Raw genomic sequence first — 19,635 nt, 5'->3', positions numbered from 1 at the left:
AAGAGTTATGCCCGCCATCAATGTAAAACCTCCGTTTGAGGGTTTATTAGATTCAGTGACAAGACTTTCTATCATCATTGAGGGTATTTTGGGGTCACATGGATTGGATTCTAAGAATTGGGTTCTCTTGTTGGATCTAACTTCAAATATTGTTGGGCTCCACGTTGAACCAATGGGCATGAGCGTGAGTTGGGCTTTCTAATCTCCCTTGTAAATGCTGGACCCGACGACTCCTTGGCTTTGAGCCCGTCTTCTATGTCTTCTATAGGTCTTCTTTAGTTTTACGAGTTTGGACGGTTTGGATCCAATCTTCCAACAAGAATTTAGTAAAATTTTTTATACATTTAAATCATCCAAAATATTTATATCACACCGTCCACGGATGTACCTCGTTGAACACATTTGCGAGAGAAAGGGAGAGACAGAAATGATCACTCAACCAATCCTTGGAAAGGGTAGTTAGATAACCATTGATCTCAGCCTCGATGTCTTTCTGAAAAGAACGTTTGTGGATTGTTGTCAAGCACTAGAATCTGCTCCCAAAAACCAGAAAAAAAAAGGTGATAAACGGTTGATGCTGAATAATTTCCAAAGGGACGACAGCCAACGTTATCCTCGGTCGTCCTTGCGCATTTACTGTTTTGTTTTTTCTTCCGAATGGTGTCGGGTCATCTCAGCTTCTCTTTCGGAGAAATTCAGTTGGGCTTGCGGTCTTTAGCCGTTTCAGTTTTTTTTTCCGTCCAGGCCACAACGACTGAAGATGAATAAGAGGTTCTTGTTTCTTTCCAGATTGACTTCAAATACGAAACTCACGAAACTCTTCCAACAAATTTATTATCAGTAGTTAATTACACAAGGATCATTGACAAAAAAATGATGAAAGTTGGTAGATGAAATTGTACTCTTGTTTCGTTGATGGAGGAGGATTGGCCTGGTCTTCCTTCCCCCTAGGTTGGTGGCTCTGTAGTCAAGTACTCTGCAACCAGCAATTTGAGTGAGTAAAGATTCCCGAAACTGCAGGAAAGTATAAGACAGAAAAAAGCGACAAAGATAAAAAATTGTTTGTAGAAGACGAAGACGAGTCTTCTCAAATTAAAATTTTTAATAATGACCAAGAAAGTCATAACCGAGAAAATGCTTTTGATAGAAAATTTCCAGTCTAAAAGAGAGTTTAGACTGGCTTTTGGGTGCGTGGACCTGGGTCGTCGTGTTTCTCGAGGAGCACCCATGGCTTTGGCTCTCAAGTTTCAAATCATTTTCACTCGAGGTAAACATGTTGGAAGCAAAGCTGAGCATCTCAAAGAAAGATAAAACAGGGAAGATAGAAAAAAAAAAAACGACAGGCCTAGCTTTCCAATGATATATTATTTACACCGAATAGCTGATTCTATTCAAGTTTAATATCCAACAAACACCGGGTAATTAACGGGCAGAAGAAAGTAATGGTTTTGCAGATTTCTTGCGGGACTGATTCATGAAAGATGTTCAATTAAGAACACTGAAATCTACGGTTGAGAAAATCATAACAGACAATTACCGCAGCTTACATTTGTGGATAGTGATTTGATTTTTCAAAAAATAAACTGGATATTAATTACTGGAAGGGAAAAAGTAAACATGAGAGGACAGTGGAAGCTTAAAAATGCAGAGCTCCAAAGGCTTCAGTCAACTAAAAATAATGACAGATAAAAGTGGATGGCCACACAGCCTTAGCCACGGAGAAATTTACAGAGGAATGTCCTATTGTTGAATTACCTTTCGAGTCTCTATAAATAGACGATCCAGTCGGTTCAGTTGAAGCAGAACATCTCTCTTCTTGGGTAGTGACCAATATTCCTGTGCTTTTGTTCTTCTGTATCTTAGCCTTTCCTTGTATCACTTATGGCGGATCCCTCTCTCAAATTCTCCGTCAGACGGCGGGAACCGGAGCTGGTGGCACCGGCGACGCCGACTCCGCACGAATTCAAGCAACTCTCGGATATAGATGACCAGGATGGGCTTCGGTTTCAGATTCCAGTGATTCAATTCTACCGTCATGATTCGAGGATGGCGGGACGAGACCCCTGTGGTGTTATCAGAGAAGCTCTAGCAAGGACGCTTGTTTACTACTACCCTTTTGCAGGGAGGCTCAGAGAAGGCCCCAAGAGGAAGCTAATGGTAGAGTGCACCGGTGAGGGTGTTTTGTTCATCGAGGCTGATGCCGACGTGAAACTGGAGCAGTTTGGTGAAGGGCTACAGCCACCTTTTCCCCTCTTGGAGGAACTTCTCTACGACGTGCCTGGCTCAGGAGAGGTTTTCAACACTCCCTTGCTTTTGATCCAGGTGATTTAAGTCTTTTCTTCTTCCATCGTCTTTGTAGTAAATTTCCAAGTTCTAGCTAGCGCAACGTGATCTTCTTCTCTCTTTACTGATGGGAAGTGAACACGATGATAACAGGTCACTCGTCTGCTCTGCGGAGGATTCATCTTTGCACTGCGGCTGAACCATACGATGAGCGACGCTACTGGGCTGGTTCAGTTCATGGACGCGGTGGCGGAAATGGCAAGAACTGGAGTTGCTCGGCCGTCGGTGTTACCGGTGTGGGGCCGGGAGAGGCTGAATGCTCGGAATCCTCCTCGAGTGAGCTGCGTACACCGCGAGTACGAGGAGGTGCCGGACACGAAGGGTACCATCATCCCTCTCGACGACATGGCTCACAGGTCTTTCTTCTTTGGCTCCGAGCAGATAACTGCCATGCGGAAGCACCTTCCATCCAACCTGCGCAGCTCCTCCACCTTCGAGATCCTAACCGCCTGTCTCTGGAGGAGCCGAACGATCGCTCTCTCCCCCGATCCAGACGAGGAAATGCGCGTTCTCTGCATCGTTAACGCTCGGTCCAAGTACAACCCCCCCTTACCGGAGGGCTTCTATGGCAACGCCTTCGCTTTCCCGGTGGCAGTTTCCACGGCCGGGAAACTGTGCTCGAACCCCCTGGGTTACGCTCTGCAGCTGGTGAAAGCGGCCAAGGCGGACGTGACGGAGGAGTACATGAAGTCGGTGGCGGACCTGATGGTTATCAAGGGCCGGCCACACTTCACCGTGGTGCGAACCTATCTGGTGTCGGACCTCACCCGCGCAGGCTTCACGGAGGTGGATTTCGGGTGGGGGAAGCCGGTGTATGGCGGCGCGGCGAAAGGAGGAGTGGGAGCCATTCCCGGAGTGGCCAGCTTTTACATCCCGTTCAGAAACAGCAAAGGAGAGACAGGTATCGTCGTCCCCGTCTGCCTGTCAGGACCAGCGATGGAGAAGTTCGTATCAGAGATTGAGAGTCTGACAGGTGGCGATGTCGGACCCAGCAAGAAAGATTCTTCTCCCAAATTCATCCTCTCAGCGCTGTAATCTCCAAGCGAAAACAGTTTTCACTGTTGTTGAGGTCTGCGACATAGATGATAGAAGAATAGTAAAAGTGTGATATGGAGAAGGGTGAGGGTGACTGTGAACTGATAGGAGGGTCCATCCCCTCTTTTCCATTGCTATTCGCGTTGAAACACAGTGATATTCTTTTCCAATAATCCAAATAATTGCAAATAACTGGCCATAATTGACCCACCATTTGTACAACATCCTAATTGGGTAAAGATTTGCTGAAAAATAAACTTCATAAAGCATTTGAAGCAGTAATATGTGATTATACTCATTCACCTCCATGAATTGCTACCACTTCAGAGCAACAGTCACTGGTCTCGTCCAATCACTTGAAAAACAGGTGAATGGGGGGACATTCACTCATCCTTTATTTCTTTCATTAACTCAACTCCGATTTGCTGATTCCATTGCTTAATGGAAGGAGGAGTGGACGAGACATGAAAGCCCACTTAAAAGTGCGTGGTCTTTGGGTTTAATTCGATTTCTCCAAGTTTTGGTGGTCACGTGGTAGTTCTATAGCTTGAATTCTAAGCTCTTCAATCAGATATTCTTGCTGTTCCTAAACAATTTACAGATTAATTAAAACTCAACTTTAATATTAATAAAATTATTTAGTGCAAGCCACAGACGAAAATATAAATAAATGGCTCTCTTCCAAGTTGCAAATTCATCTATCTCAATCGTGATTAAGGATGGCTGAATGGGATCACAACAAGTTTTGGAAAACTTAGCCTCACCACACTACCATGATAAGCCGGATTTCCAAACCTTTTCTTGAAATACAGATGCTCGTATTCAGAGTGAGAAGATAGCAACGGAACTTCATATCTTTTATACATTTTTCACAGAAACCTGATGATGGTTTTCTTAGATACACCCCTCAGCTGGTAGTGTTGAGAGTAAAACCGTTCGGAAGAACCACAACTTTGAGCCATAAAGATATTATATCTAGCACTGTCTGCGCACTTCTAATTTATATTATGATAAAAGAAGTATAATTAACACCACTCCCCCTACCCCACATGAAGTTTGTAGGGCGGGATGGGAAGTGGTTCATGAGCGAGTTGGATGGGAGTTTGGGATTTTCGGGGGTGTTGAGTGTGCGATTGGGCCAAAGGTTCGAGATAGCTAGAAGTAGGCTCTGGTTTGGGGGGGGGGGGGCGCGCGCTAGTTGGATTGTGGGTAGATGGTTCCCTGTCTGCTTTATGGTGAAGGTTGTGGTGTGAGCTTGAACCACGTTAAATTATGGCTCCTCTGTTTCTCTTAATTGTTCCTAACATTCATCTCGTAATGATATCGAATCAAAATACCTAAATATGAGACACATATAAAAGTTACTAAAATATAAAGAAGTGGGGAAGGAAAAAAACCTCCTAGCTTATGGTAAAGAAAAACTAGATGAGGCTCACATGTCTCTCACACAATTCAAATAAGACAAGAAACTGGGATAATTCAAAAGCCAAAAACAACCAGTTTGGTCTGATTAAGTGGGAGTCATGATACTTTTATGGTCTAGTTCAAACCAGTACATATTCAAATCTGAATTATGCTATACACAACCGCGAAACCAGAATAGTAGGTGAAAAAGATTAAGGAAAAAAACCGCTAATACATGAAGAGACAGAAAATGAACTCAACGCGGTAATATCCTTTACTCTGCCCTGAAGTTTGACATTCATTATTCATGTGAAATTAGATGAGATGCACTGCCATTCATCACAGCAGTGAAGTTTGTTCCGTCTCTCTGAAAGGCCAAGCAGTTTTGAGTTGACCACAGAAGATTGCACAGAAGTGACAGCTGTGGCCTGTTGAGGAGTTCTTGCAGCTCATGGATTCAGGGCTTCAGGAAACTCTGTTTTCCTTACTCAACAACAAAAAAAAGTATAAAGAAGAAAGTGATAGACAAACAGCAGAAAGCAACAAAAATTAAATCATGTGCAAAGCATTTGTTTCAGCCGTCTCATCTCAAATGAAGGAAAGCTATGAAAGAAGAAATCAAGGCCCTTAAAGGAAAATTGAACTTTGAAGCTTGTGACTTTAAAGTGAGCCAAGGCTCTTTGCACTTATAATTTGCCTAAAAGGTGAAATTTCTATTTTACTACCACTAACAATAAAACTGCTCTGACCTCAAATTTTCATCTTTTTTTCCCCTAAATCATTCATTTTCTCTTGCACTACTCTTACCAAACAATAATTTCTTAGGGTAGACAATCCTCCTTACAGGTAATGCTATAATACTTACCCTGTACTGAACAGTTCAACTAAGCCATACCTTACCCTCTCTAAAGACTAACAACTCCTAAGCTTTCTTAGCTATATCAATAAAAGCTAAACGCCATTCTCAAGAGAAAGACTTACAACTTCTAAACCCTTTTCACTGACATCAATCAGAAAACCTAATCTTTGATCATGAAAAGATGATATTATTACTTGATACTCTCTTATAATATAGCTGGAGTCCTAATTCCTTTAAATCCACAATTTCACACTTTTTAGTTCTCTTTTCCTAATCTACACTTTGACACTTTTTGTATTAATAAATCTTCAAATGAGATGTCATACTCAGTAAACCCCACAATTGAATATAATCGATACAACTTGACTAAAACGCAGGTGATCTTACAACAAGGGCTCCAAAAATCCAACCTATTTCCTATCAATATCTTCAGAGAAATTTTCATTCTTTCTAGAAATAGGCTCTTAAGAAAAATATTTTAACAATGAAATTACTTTTCTTGCAACTAAGCTTTAGTCTAAAATACCGATCACTTCTTCAAAGCTCACCCAAGAATGATTCAATCACATAAAGAAGTTCCAATTCAACAAGGAAAGAGAAAAACTCTCCAATTTAAGAACCAAGTTTTATGGATTAAACATGGTTCAACACTCAGATCAAAGTTAAACAATGTTTAGGTAGTGTCCTATCTTTGATGCAACTAAACTTAAATAAAATTCTCTCTCCCATATCAAAGAAGAAAAAGAAATGGTTTACAATGTTCACACACAAATTTTTTCTAGTACAACAAACTTGCGACAAATTTAAGGCCTGGCCACTGGTCACCTTTCTTCATTATTTCCAGTCTCCACTGTTCTTCTCCCATGGCACATACAACACTCCCAATTCTCATTCCCTATCTTTTCTCTCTTTCTCGATCTTCTTTTTACAGACAGGTATTTTAGGTTACACTAATCTGCCACATGATAACCTGCATAACCTCCCTCCTTCCCCATCTTCTTATATTTTTTTAGTAGTCCCCTTATTTTATTGTTGACCAACTCCAGAGATAGATATCTTCCAAACTTGGTAGCTGCCACAATCCTCTTTGCATAAATCATGCTAAATTGGTTTCCTCCAAGCCATCCTTACCTAAAGCAGTCTCCCACAACTGCCTTAAAGGTTATCCTGATAGGATGGTAAATTGCTAAATATATACAACTTACTTGACGATAGAATATGTAATTTTATCACTTTTAGCAGTTCAAATTTATTTTCCTCCAAGTAAATCGACCATGAAGCAAACAGTTTCCAAACTCTTCTTTCCTTTTGCTAGAAAATAATTGCAGTATTCTGGATTCTAATCTTATCAAAATATTGTCCACGTCACTTGTAAATGTTTTTCAAACTTTTACTTAGTTTTGAGCAATAGCTCCCCTTGTTCTGCAGTCAACTCCGGCCAGAACTACAACGAAAGGCAATGACTGGTTTCGAATTACGACGCTCGAGGCAGATCAATAATGGCCTAGATTGAGATGCAACTGAATTTAAAAGTTAATTGAATAGCTAACAGAAAAAAGAAAGAGGAATAAAAAAATAGGACACCACAAGTCGAGTAAAAGCAGAAACTGAGATCCACTCCAATCTAAGGAAACAGAAGGGAGAAATGATAAGCCAACGAGAACATATGAAACGAGGAAGAGAAAGTGAAACGGATAAGTCTGATAGAGGAATAAGACTAGAAATTATTCTGGATCTGACTCTTCGAGAGCATTTCCCAATCTAGAAACAATAGTTCAATGTCACCGAACCCCGCCTGCAAATAAAACAACGAAAAGCAAGACCATCCGTTGGTAAATTCAATAACCAAACAAGATCTAACCTTCCGGTGCCTCCTCGAGAGAAACAAGTCCAATCCGCAACCTTCACTGCAGTCTCCGATTCAGTTGATGCAAGGCGGGATCCCAATCACCTCGGAGAGCGAGCGTTCCCGACCTGCACCAAGCGAATTAGAGACAGTAGTAAAAAAATCTCGACCGACGGATGCTCCTCTATCATCCTCAGATCTACAGACTCATCGAGAAGGAAATGAGAAATGGCGAAGCTCTTGTGCAGCAGCTGCCGCAGAGCAGAAAAAGGGAAGGTTGCGGGGTTGTTCAGGCGCAAATTCAATAACAAAAAACCCTATCCAGCCCCCGTCCACAGCGTGCATCGTTGTTATTTATAGCCATGAAGATTGCGTGAGAGACTGACGCGTGTCTCATTTACACACCTCTGTTGATCACCCAAATTCTCATGTGTAAATATCGCGGGTGGATGGCTTTTTTGTTATAAATCCGACTTTGTTGCATCGGTCGCTAATCACCAAATTAAAGAGACTATTAAATGCCCTTTTAACTCATTCAAATTGGAACTCGTAAATCGTAATCCCCTTTGCCTCTTTCTCTCTCTCTCGCCACTACTCTTATTCAGCCCCCGTGCATGAACGTCCAAAAGCTAACTGTTCTCTATCAATTAAAAAAAAAAAAAAAACGCAAAAGTATTTTTCTATGCTGCACAAGTGGCTCCAAAGGTCTTAAAGTTTTAAAAAAGTTGATTAAGACTTAAAAAGGCTCGAGTGGAAGTGGGCGTCGCTCATTAAAAATGGTCTTTCAAGAAAGAGAAAAGTTCCCACTGGGAGAACCACCCATGGAGGAAGAAGACTTCTCGGTATCTTGTCTCCAGTTACCAATGGCTCTGGCACACTCGCTGTGTCACTTGGATTTCGACTCAGTGTAAACTCACTCGGTTTAGAGTAATGCCCCCCATTGACAAAGCTAGAAATTTTCAGGCTGGCTGTATAAGCCTTGGCCAAGGAGGCGGAACGCCGGTACTCTGGAAGAAACCCATCTCCGCCCCTGACTTTTGACTCGGAATTTAGATGTCCCATTGGAAAATCCGAGACGCCCAAGTATGAACACGTAACAAGGCCACAATGAGGCACTGCAGCGGGTTAGAATTCTGTAGGCTGATTAGCTGTAAATAGCGCAGGTCTACATGATGACTTCTGGATTTTGGGGCTAGTTTGCTCAATAATGGGAGGGGAAGCAAAAGGCGAGGAACCAAACCTGCTAGCCTGCTCGACTGCACCCACCAAAAGTATTCTTCCCCTTCCTCAATTATTGAAGCATAATGTTCCTTTGGAAGCATACGTGTTTGCTTTTTCATTTCTGCCTCTTCTGCGATGACGAATCTGCTCGCTTTGGTTCCGGAACGTCTCCTTCCAGGCCAGGAAAAGATTCCTTATGAAGCTGCTCCCTTCCCTCTTTCTCCCCTTTTACTTTAAACACGAAAAGAAGCTTCTGTGAAACTCTTTACTCTGCAACTGAGCAGCCATGAAGCCTCTTAACTGGAAGGCTCAAAACGCACCACAAGAACTGGGGCTTCAGGTGAGGACCCTCACTCCTCTCTACAGGGCGGGCAAACTCTATTCAGAGTGATGTCTTGTACAGAAAGAGACGCATCCAGGCACGACAGCATTCTCTCAGATAAAATGGTACATATCCCCTATTCTCGTTCATGAACAACAGGTAAACTATATTACAGCACTCAACCAACGTATCACTGTACGCTGAAAAGTAAAGACACTAATATTTGGATGTATAAGATCCTTCAATACATGCTATGTCAGGATCCAGCAACTGTATCTACAGACTACACTTAAGAAGGTTTCTGCTAAGCAGAACAACCAAACCAGCTGATCATCCTTGCTGCCAGCTTCAAAGTCGGTGGGACTAACATCCGGGCAACTGCTGGGAGAGTTGGGTAGGTGATTGTGCCAAGAATGAAACAATTGAAACTCAATAAGCCAATTGCATCGGAAGCAGGTTTTACTTTAATGGTGGAAAAGAACTGAACCACGCTTTTTAGTGATATACCAACCACAGTGAACAATGCTAATACCAAGGGCATGCAAGGATCCTTGGCTTCCCATATAACCACCCCCACAAGAACTGATAACAATGTGCTAAAAAGGCTTTGCAAAACAGCAGTATATCTTCTTTGATTCAGTGCCTCTTCCACTGCCAAGTTAGAGGAAATCAACCAAGGGGAGAAAGGATATGTTCGAGCAGCTTTTGATCCAGGTTTTAGTACCGCTGACTTTTGAAGTTTCATTGCATCTTCGTGCTCCCACTCATTTCCATGGAGAAGAAGGTCCTGGAGGGTCATCCTGCCACTTCCATTCAAACCAGAGTTCCAGGATGAGACTCCATATTCCCCAACAGGAGAAAATCGAGATTCCGCATCATGGACCTTGGTATCCCACAAGTCTTTTCTCCCTGTTTCTTTCAGTCTAAGATTTTCTTTTCTTAGATCCCGCAACTGCAATGACATGCAGAGCTTAAGATATTATTATAAGTTTTTCCCAGCGGCAATGTTTTGGATAAGAGTAAAAATGAGAAAAATCAAAGCGAAGGAAAGAGAAACAGATGAATAAATTCATCACAAAACTTTGCATGGTTCCAGAAGTGGGATAAAACACAAACTGACATGTAAATATAGCATATGAGCATGTATATATGAAGGCAAAGATACAGGGACATATGTAAATCATGTATAAACGGAAATTTGTGTCACACCAATGTGATAAAGGTTCAAATAAGTCAGGGATAACAGAACATTAAGGTTTACCTCACTTTCTAGTTCCTCTACTTTGGCTAAATTTTTGTCATGCTCGTCTTCAACCTCTGCTAGCGTTGCCTCCATGATCTGATGGTCCTTTAGAGCAGCTTGTAAGTGCTCCTCAACATCTTGTTTTTCCCACAGAAGGTTCTCCAATTGGATTTGTACCTCTCGTAGATGATCTTCAAGCTGTAGCCCAATAATGTCGTTCCCAAAATAATAAGATTCTGACAGGAAATAAAGTGCATATGATACAATTGCTTGCTAGTATGCAACACTGTCCAGTTCCACTATAATAAGACATCTATAACAGAAAAGAGAGAAAACTACCAGTTTCTCCCTTTGTAATGCCATCAACACACGCAATGGCAAAGAGAGAAGGGCAATGGTCCAAATTGTTATCTTCCAGCCCACGTCTACATGGAAATTGACAACAGCTTTAACAAAGTGCAACCACGTCACAGCGACATCACCAACAATTCTTGCTCCTATTAGGCTTGTAATTTTGCACAAAGAGAGTGGCTTCATGACCAGGACAAGTGCATTGCTAACAAACACATAAAACAAACCCATCAAGGCCACCACTAGCTGAGCCATTCAGATTCTAGCTTCCCTGCTGCTGAAGCATAAGCACTTGAGCACCAGCAATATTGATTATCCTGCTTTACGCAAAGCACCAGTGAGACCTCACCAACACAAAGAACAGCCTTTCAACAACATAAGTTCCTTATCTTTCAACCAAGGACCAGGAGTCATGGATCTGATGGTTGTGTCATATTTCTTTCCAATGCAACTACATCCATTACCATCACACAATATGGGAATGTAATATTTGTTTTGAAAAATACAGGCAAAGGATATAGAACTTCATATATTAAATTAAATGTAGGTATATTGTCATAAATTTTTTAAATTAACTAGTAATAATTCTTGGTAAGCAAAATAGGCTCCATAGGAAGTTTCTTTTTAGTAACAATGATCCTTAGCAGTAAGTCAGTAAACTTAAGATTGGTCCCCTCCTATCTCAAGAAATAAGTTAGCATCTTACCAGTGCAACTCTTCTTATTTTCCATGGACAGAATTAATAATAAAAGCAAATAATATGTCCACTGCATGCTTATGTGGAACAGAAAAATGGTCCCATAAGAGGAGTCCTCTAATATTCATATCCATGATATCTTATCTGGTCATAAGCAAAATCTTACCTCCTATCTTTCATGACGCCTGCTTTTTGTCATTATTTGACTATCCCTCATGAATTTATCCTGCAGGTAACCAAAACACTGCTTAGTAAAAAATTCGAAGATTAGCGATATGTCAACAAGCTGAATCTTCAATGCAAAAAGCATATTTATTAGAGCAGGATTAACTTCCGTTCAAACACTTCACAGTCAGCTCAATATTTCCTTCAAAAAAGCCACTAGCCTGATTTTGTATTTTCCTTGTACTTTATTTCTATTTATTTTTTGCCAGGGTAGGTTGACACAGGGGGTTGCAAAATGCTAAGAATTCATTCATTAAATGACAAAGATTAATACAGCCTCAAAGAGAGGAAAGAAACGAATAAAAGAAACAGAGGTACAACAGCTGTACAGATGAAAAGCACAACACTACGAAAAGAGGAGACGGAATGCTGTTAGGCAAGACAGCTTCGTGCCAGAGAATCCACAATGTGATTGGCACTTCCCTGTCTATGAGGGCAAGAGGTAGCGAAACATCCACACTGTCTCTAGAGAAATCTTCAGTGAGGGGCCCCTCCAATGAACTAACAACTGCAGAGATTACCACCCTAAAGTGGAATACACAACAGCTAAAAAATACACTACACTTTCTACTCAGCCTACCAACTGTTGAGCTAAATGGATCTGAGAACAACAACTTCATGCTTCAAAATATAACTAGCAGTTCATCTGAGCCAAAAAAAAAAAAAAAAAAGACATTTCCTGAGAGATATTTAAGGTTATGATTGCTGGGATCTGGGAATGTAACACCCCTGAGCATAAATGTTCATGCAAAACATTGATTACAAAATAAAATAGCTCATGAAAGCTGGGTTCATGAAAAAAAATTAGCCTCATGGGCCTTCCTTGTTTTATGCTTAAGCAGAAAACAAGCTGAGTTAAGCCGATTTGCTCTAGTTGAATTCAGCCTTTGTCATTACTTGCAACTCGAATTGCCTCGATGTCCACTGAAGTTTGTACCAGCAGACCTCAGTTCAGCTGGATATAACAACTCCCTTAGGCATATAGTAATTAGAGAGTCTTATCCCCTAAATGCTATTGAGTTTCTTTTCCATATGTTTATACATAATATATAAGCACGTACTATAATGTAATAATATGATGAAAGAACATGCAAAAACCTAAACGCTACGGTGTGACCTTGAGTAAGCAAATCTTGTGAAGCCAAGCTAGAAAGCTCAAGAATAGATGAAAGAACACAAGCAAAAGCAAGAGTTCCAATGCACTTTGGGTTCTGCAGCACAACCGCTTAAAAGCAAGAAAAGATGTTACTCTGTCAATTTCTGAGATCCATAACAATAGGAACACTATCTTGAACCATAACCTTATACTTACAAAGTACAACATGGCCAATTATTTTCAAATTGTGTACTGCCCCCATCATCCTTCTAAGATACTTAATTTCAGTTCGAAGGGGTCACTTCTGGGATATGCAGAAGGCAACCTTGAGAATTCATTACTATCCTTCAAGGAAAATTCCAGCAGAACCCTGCAGAGTTAGGTCCTGATACTCTCCACATGGCCAGGTGGATCAGAGATGACCCCCCACATTATAATCACAGTAATTTTAAAATGGCCATGTTAAGTACTCTATAAATGCAGCTGACTTTAATAATTATCTCTCTCCAAGAGCGAAGCTTCGTGACACTACTTTCTCTACTAATACAATCCACAAAATCATCTGATCAATACCTTTACTCCAAAAACAGAAAGAAAAGGAAAGGGGAGGAACAGGGTCAGAGGGACTCTGTAAAACTTTAAATACATCTTATGGTGCGCTTCATTTTTCAAGATAATTGAGACATCCAAGCAGGAAGTCTTGGACCCTTCAACAGGTACCATGTGTATGGTATCTATGGTAGAGCTTATCCTGAACTAACAGTAGGTGGAAATAATCTTACCCAGCACCAAGTCATCACTCTCTCAGCAGTGAGATAGTAAAATAGGTCGGTCAGAAAACCAATGCAATGTGACAAGGACCTGCACGTGATTGGTCTCAGTTTTTGCCTACATACCATCACAAAATATCTCTCCCCATTCATGAACTGCATGTGGCTGCAAATACCTTTATCCTCTGTTCGTAAGACAACATCCATATGCTTCATTTAAATAAATGTTTTGACCCCCAAGATTTCAAAAGGATCATGGGGCTCGAGAGCACTTGTTGAGCATAAATGTCCAAATAGCGGCTTTCATTTGGAAATGAAAGGCATTTCCTAACAACAGCCCAAGCTTACGAAATCCACTGTTCCATTTAAAAACATCTTTCTACTCAAATAATTCACGTGGAATCCGGGTTTCACTCGCTTTTCCCCGAGTTGGGGTTGGAAATGGTCCCGTTAGCCGATTAAAATCACTTGAAGGGAACAACCACAGTAGGTCTTAATCACGCGGTCAGCTACACTTGCTTTTCGTGTCCAACAGTCAATTGCCTTTAACATAAAATGGACGCAACAGAAGAAGCCCCAGACATATCCTTGTCATAAAAAGGACGCAAGTAATGGAGAGAAATCCCCTCGACCACCTAAAATTGAGGCATTTTCAAGGAAAACGAATCCACGGAATAGACAGAGTACATGCAGAAAAATGCAAGGAATGAGTAACCCAATAGTTCTCTCAAATTTGTAAACCCAGATGAAATACGAAAGAATCAAAAGACCAAGGAGAGCTGACGATGCATAAGAGGCAAGGGAGAGAGTTATACCAGTCGCACTCCAGAGAGACTCTGACAAGCTGAGGTGAGAAGGGTGAGAGGATGCACGAGGGGAGAGAGATCCAAAAGGAAAGCAAATAAAGAAGACAAAAATGTGAGAGGATTAGGGCCCGAAGGAATGCGAGCGCAGAAGCAGAACAGGTTTCGACACGTCGAAGGGGAGGGAGACGGCCCTGACGACACGTTGGAGGCGAAATTGAAGGCGAGGCATCCGCCGCTTTGCTATTCGCTCTCCTTTCTCTATCTGTATTCCATGTCTTTTTTAAATTTACTTACCTACATGCCTACGTAGTACGTTGTAAGAAACTTTGTATATGCTATTTATTTTTATACGAAGGAAAGGTGACAGGATTAAGTCTAGTTATTGACTTATTGCACCTAATTTTCTTCGCATATTATTTATAAAAATATTATTCATTTATATTGTTTGTAATAATATTTTTTATTCGTTTAATATAAAATTAATAATTAAGTTAATAAATAATTATGTTTGTTCATTATATACCAAAACGTAATTGTTTGAAAGTTTGTAATTAAATACACCAATTTAAATCATTAGTAACTCACACAAATTTAAAACGTGAGCCTCTATTAAGATTAGAAGAATGAAAAAACACCCATTAGACATATAGATAATAAGCCCATAAGTGGAGTAGGTGAAGGGAGACTGGCCTCTCTAAAGTGGTCTATCTTATTAGGGCATGATAAGGGATTAGCATAATTCTTTCAATTATCTGATAAGATCAAATTATAGTTATCTCATAATTATCTTCACATATAAAACTTATGTTTGTGCACCAAATGGGGGCATGTCATTCATATAAAAAACCTTGGAGCTCTAAAAACAAATGATTTGGTGGCTTAGTCGAATATTTTGGAGATGAAAAATTCATTTATTGAAATATTAAAATGGCTTACAAATAGCCTTACAAAAATAGAAAGTTCTTCCGTTTAAGAATCTGGAAAAACATGTCTAAAAAGTAAAAAATAGTCCTGAAGGAATAGTTTCTTCAGTAACAATTTTAACATCCTCCCTTAGACTAGATGCTTTTGGCAACTGGATCCGAACAAACACCCAACAAATCACGTGTTTTCAAGAACTCGTCAAGCTTTAAAGGCTTAGTCATTATATTTGTAACTTGCTCTTGCGTATGACAATGAACCATATTTACAATTTCACCATTTGTGAGCTCACAAAGGAAATAAAAGCGAACATCAACGTGTTTGCAACGACCATGCATCACTGCATTTTTAGAAAGTATGATTGTTGAACTGTTATCATAGTAAACGGTTGTGGAATCATGTTGAGTATGATTGAGATTTTCCAATATCCTTCTTATCCATATTATTTGATAGACACATGAGGTTGCAGCAATGAACTCAACTTCAATAGTGGACAAGGCAACTACAAGTTGTTTCTTCAAGAACCAGAACACTGATCCTGAGCCTAACAAAAATACATAACTTGAAGTATTTTTCCTCTCATCTAAATCCCCAACATAATCACTATCTACATAGGCAATCAATTCCCTACTTCCTCCCTTCTTGTAGAGCACACTAAAATCAATAGTACCTTTCAAATACCTTAATATCCTATTTGTTGCTTGAAAATGAAGTTCAATAGGGCAATCTATGAATCTACTGATGAGACTCACCGCAAACATAACATCTGGATGAGTGACAATCACATACATAAGACTTCCTACAATTTGCTTATATAAAGTACCACCTTTCCTCACTCCATCTCTATTTTTAATGAGCTTGAATCCATGAACCAAAGAATTGCAAACTGGGTTGTACTTGTCCATGTTGAACCTCTCCAACACTTCTTGTATAGATTTCTTTTGACTAATAAATATGTTATCTGATCTTTGCATCACCTCAATGCCAAGAAAGTATCTCATTTTTCCTATATCAGTCATATCAAATTCAAGCATCATGTTTTTTTTTTTAAACTCAACAAACATAAACTCATCATTCCCAGTAAATATAAGATCATCCACGTAGAGACACACAATTAAGATCTTACCTCCATTTCCAATCTTGATGAATAAAGTATGTTTATGGTGGCATTTCTCAAATATTTCTTGCATAAAATAGGATTCCATACGACTATACCAAACTCCTGGAGCTTGTTTAAGTCCACACAAGGATTTTTCTCAACCTTAAAACCTTCTGCTCATTGCTTTTCTATTCATAGCTAGGAGGTTGTTCGACAAATATTTTTTTACTTAGTTCACAATGCAAGAAGGTTGACTTTACATCTAATTAGTAGATTGTCCATTCCTTTAGAGCTGCAAGAGAAATCACCACTCGAATTGTATCTAACTGAGCTATAGGTGCAAAAACCTCAGTATAATCTACTTCATGCTTTTGAGTGTATCCCTTTGCTACCAACCAGACTTCACTTCTCCATTTTCACTGACCTTTGTCTTATAAACCCATTTTACCTCAACCTTCTTTGCTTCAACAGGTAAGTCTGTCAACTCCCATGTATCATTTCTCTTTATGGCTTCTGTTTCTACATCCATTGTTTTTCTCCACTTCATACTTTTCACAACATCGCCAAATGAGACTAGATCACTCTCTACAAACAAAGTTTGGTATGCAATATTTTCTTCCTCAGAGAGACCTTCTCAACTTTCGTAATTTCTCATCTAAGCTGGTGTCCTTCTGACTCTTTCTTCATTGCCATTACTCTTATTTTTTTTCATTTGACTCATCTGAATGATCACCCTCTATATCTTCTGTTGAATTATCACGGTGATCAGTTTCAATGTTTCCTCCATTGTTATTTATTGTGAGAGATTCCTTGTCATTTTCTCCCCAGTCCAGATCAACTATAATAGCTTATTCATGACTCTTGCTCTAATCCCAACTGTTTTCTTCTTCAAACTTCACATATCTACTTACTATTATCTTCTGAGAAACTAGATCATACAATCTATATGCCTTCAAGTCTTTACTAACCCTGAGTAGAATACATCTCACACTCTTGTCATCAAGTTTAGTCCTCTTATTATTAGGAATATGAACATGTGATACGCAACCAAACACCCTGAAATGATCAACTGATGGTTTAGTTCCACTTTAAGCTTATTATGGAGTCATGTTTTTAACTACCAAAGTTGGACTTCTATTCAAAACATAGATAGTCCAAGTGATTGCTTCAGGCTAGAAATTTTTTGAAATCTTTTTTCCCCGAAAGCATGTTTCAAACCATATTCATAATGGTTTGGTTCTTTCTCTCTACAACTCCGTTCTGTTGTGGAGTATATGATGCGGTCAGTTGTCTACATATGCCATTTTCTTTACAAAAATTTGTGAACTCTTGTGATGTAAATTCTCCTTTATGATCAATGCGAAGACATCTTATATATGAACCAGTTTATTTTTCAACATGACTCTTATAATTCTTGAAAGTAATGAAATTTTTTGATTTGTTTACAAAGAAATAAACCCAAGTTTTGCGGCTAAAAACATCAATAAAAGTGATTAGGTACCTTTTCTTGCCGTTTGAAGTGGGGTTGATTAGTCCACAAATGTCTGCATGAACCAGTTGAAGATTCTGAGAATCCTTCTATGTGTTCTCTTTTGAAAATGGATCTCTGCGTTGTTTTCCTACCAAATAGTCTTTACATACCGTTGTTGAAGTTGTAAAATAAGGCAATCCATTCACCATTCTTTTCTGCTGAAGAGTTTTTAAGCCATTGAAGCTTAAATGTCCATATCTAAAATGCCAAAGCCGAACTAGATCCTCTGTAAGAGAAGAAAACCATATTTCTTCTTTTAGATATTTTTGGGTAGGTAAGATAAGCATTCTATTGAGGTCATTACAATCTCCATGATCAATCCTCTCTCAGGATGATAAATTTTACATTTCCCATGTTGTATGAGAATTGCAAACCCCTTTTCTTTTAGTTGTCCAACACTAAGCAAATTAGTTTTTAGTTTTAGAACATAAAACACCTTTGTGATGACCTTCACAAGTCCGTTCACCAACATTTGTATGTTTCATTTTCCTATCACAACCATGCTTGAATTGTCTCCAAACTTTACAAAATTGCTAAAATTTTCGTCAAACATGGAGAAAAGCTCCTTCTTGGCACACATATGGTTATTGCAACCCGAATCAAGGAACCATAGCTCTTCTTTACTAGCTTCCTTGGAGTCCGTATATGTCATTAACATCATTTCTTCATTAACTTTTGCATAGTGTGCCTTTGTCTCTGTCCCCTTTGTTGGGCATTCATATTGAAAATGTTTAAGCTTATGACAATCGTAACACTCAATGGTAGACTTGTCAAAACTTTGCCTACCTCGTCCTCGTCCTCTAAATCCGCCACGACCTCGTCCTCTTCTTCCTGATTGCCCTTCATAAGTAACCTTTAATGTTTGTTCTTCCACAACATGACTATTCATGCGTTGTTCATGCACTAGAAAACTTTTGTAGCACATCAATGGACAAGGTGTCTAGATCATTAAACTCTTCAAATAGAGTACAGAACATAGTCAAATTTTTTAGTTTTTAATGACTACAATATCCTCAATTTTCTCACCATGAACCCTCATCTTGTTGGCTATAGTAAAGGTTCAATCAAAATATTCATTCATAGATTCTCCTATCTTCATGTTGTGCACCTCAAATTCCTTTCGAAGTGCTTGTCGTTGTACACGCTGCACTCGTGTCGTCCCCTTGTACTTTTGCTTCAAGGAGTTCCAAATATTCTTTATTGTATCCTTGTTCAAAATAGTCTCTAGGACTGATTGATCAATGACTTGGAAGAGATAATTCTTATCTTTCAAATCCTTCAGCTTTGCATCTACAATTAACTTCGTTTGTCCTTTTGTGAGTTCTGCCCCTACTTTTATCATAGGGATTCATTCTTTTATCAAGTCTCAATATTCCTTCGAGCGCAGAAAATTTTCCATGAGCATACACCAGAGATCATAGTGTTCATCAAACTTTGGAATTGCTGGTTGAACAAAGCTACTTTCTGTTGCCATTCTTACTAGGCCTCAATAGTTGACTCGGCTCGTCTGGCCTGGTTTGGGTTGCTAGTCCGGTCTAGTCCGATTTGGTTTAGGTCTGGTATGCACCCGGTGGTTCGAATTAATTTCGCTTCCTAATTTTGGGTGGAATTAATTTAAGCCATCGTTGTCCTCGCGACGCTGGTTCCTGAAATAGCGCAGGTCGGGAAGATTTCAGACTTCCCGACGCTGAGGCCTCGCCGCGATGCTGGTTCCTGAAACAACGCGGGAAGGGATGATTTCAGACTTCCCGACTTTGAGGCCTCACCACCGAAATAGAGAGCACCAGCAGAGGCGCGGGCAGAATTAATTTCAGGTCATCATCGTCCTCGCGACGCTGGTTCCTGAAACAACGCAGAACGGGAAGA

At 39.8% G+C, this 19,635-nt stretch overlaps 2 protein-coding genes and 1 long non-coding RNA gene across 4 annotated transcripts; 1 reads left to right on the top strand and 2 right to left on the bottom strand.

Moving 5' to 3' along the window:
* The first annotated feature begins 1,798 nt into the window (after positions 1-1,798).
* On the top strand, positions 1,799-3,560 carry LOC137967074 (benzyl alcohol O-benzoyltransferase). The gene is made up of 2 exons (XM_068813498.1): positions 1,799-2,322; positions 2,437-3,560. Exons 1-2 carry the CDS (start codon positions 1,882-1,884, stop codon positions 3,376-3,378), a joined length of 1,383 nt encoding a protein of 460 aa, XP_068669599.1. The 5' UTR covers positions 1,799-1,881; the 3' UTR covers positions 3,379-3,560.
* Positions 3,561-4,878: 1,318 nt separating this feature from the next.
* LOC137967076 (uncharacterized) lies at positions 4,879-8,987 on the bottom strand. Of its 2 annotated transcripts, XR_011116486.1 has the most exons (3): positions 8,728-8,987; positions 7,503-7,615; positions 4,879-5,265 (listed from the first exon to the last, which is right to left on the bottom strand). It is a non-coding gene; the product is annotated as an uncharacterized lncRNA (long non-coding RNA). The 2 variants fall into 2 exon arrangements; XR_011116485.1 differs by lacking the exon at positions 8,728-8,987 and having other exon boundaries at positions 7,503-7,799.
* A 94-nt stretch (positions 8,988-9,081) lies between these two features.
* LOC137967075 (uncharacterized) lies at positions 9,082-14,447 on the bottom strand. The gene is made up of 5 exons (XM_068813499.1): positions 14,228-14,447; positions 11,488-11,547; positions 10,613-10,941; positions 10,292-10,471; positions 9,082-9,982 (listed from the first exon to the last, which is right to left on the bottom strand). Exons 3-5 carry the CDS (start codon positions 10,877-10,879, stop codon positions 9,335-9,337), a joined length of 1,095 nt encoding a protein of 364 aa, XP_068669600.1. The 5' UTR covers positions 10,880-10,941; positions 11,488-11,547; positions 14,228-14,447; the 3' UTR covers positions 9,082-9,334.
* Positions 14,448-19,635: the final 5,188 nt, after the last annotated feature.

The sequence above is a fragment of the Aristolochia californica genome, unplaced genomic scaffold (genome assembly GCF_029961685.1).
Source record: "Aristolochia californica isolate CCGP_79_NKW_82.1479 unplaced genomic scaffold, dmAriCali1.0.hap1 SCAF_6, whole genome shotgun sequence".
Taxonomy (NCBI): domain Eukaryota; kingdom Viridiplantae; phylum Streptophyta; class Magnoliopsida; order Piperales; family Aristolochiaceae; genus Aristolochia; species Aristolochia californica.
Note: the sequence above shows the minus strand (reverse complement) of the source record. Positions and strands in the feature narration are given on the sequence as shown.

What these genes read in the sequence shown, in the direction of transcription:
- LOC137967075 (XM_068813499.1), bottom strand. Translation starts at nt 10,879, where the DNA reads ATGGCTCAGCTAGTGGTGGCCTTGATGGGTTTGTTTTATGTGTTTGTT. An exon ending in CATTACAAAGGGAGAAACTG is followed by an intron (nt 10,472 to 10,612) that starts GTAGTTTTCTCT and finishes ATTGGGCTACAG; the next exon opens with CTTGAAGATCATCTACGAGA. An exon ending in TAGAGGAACTAGAAAGTGAG is followed by an intron (nt 9,983 to 10,291) that starts GTAAACCTTAAT and finishes ATGTCATTGCAG; the next exon opens with TTGCGGGATCTAAGAAAAGA.
- LOC137967074 (XM_068813498.1), top strand. Translation starts at nt 1,882, where the DNA reads ATGGCGGATCCCTCTCTCAAATTCTCCGTCAGACGGCGGGAACCGGAG. An exon ending in CTCCCTTGCTTTTGATCCAG is followed by an intron (nt 2,323 to 2,436) that starts GTGATTTAAGTC and finishes CGATGATAACAG; the next exon opens with GTCACTCGTCTGCTCTGCGG.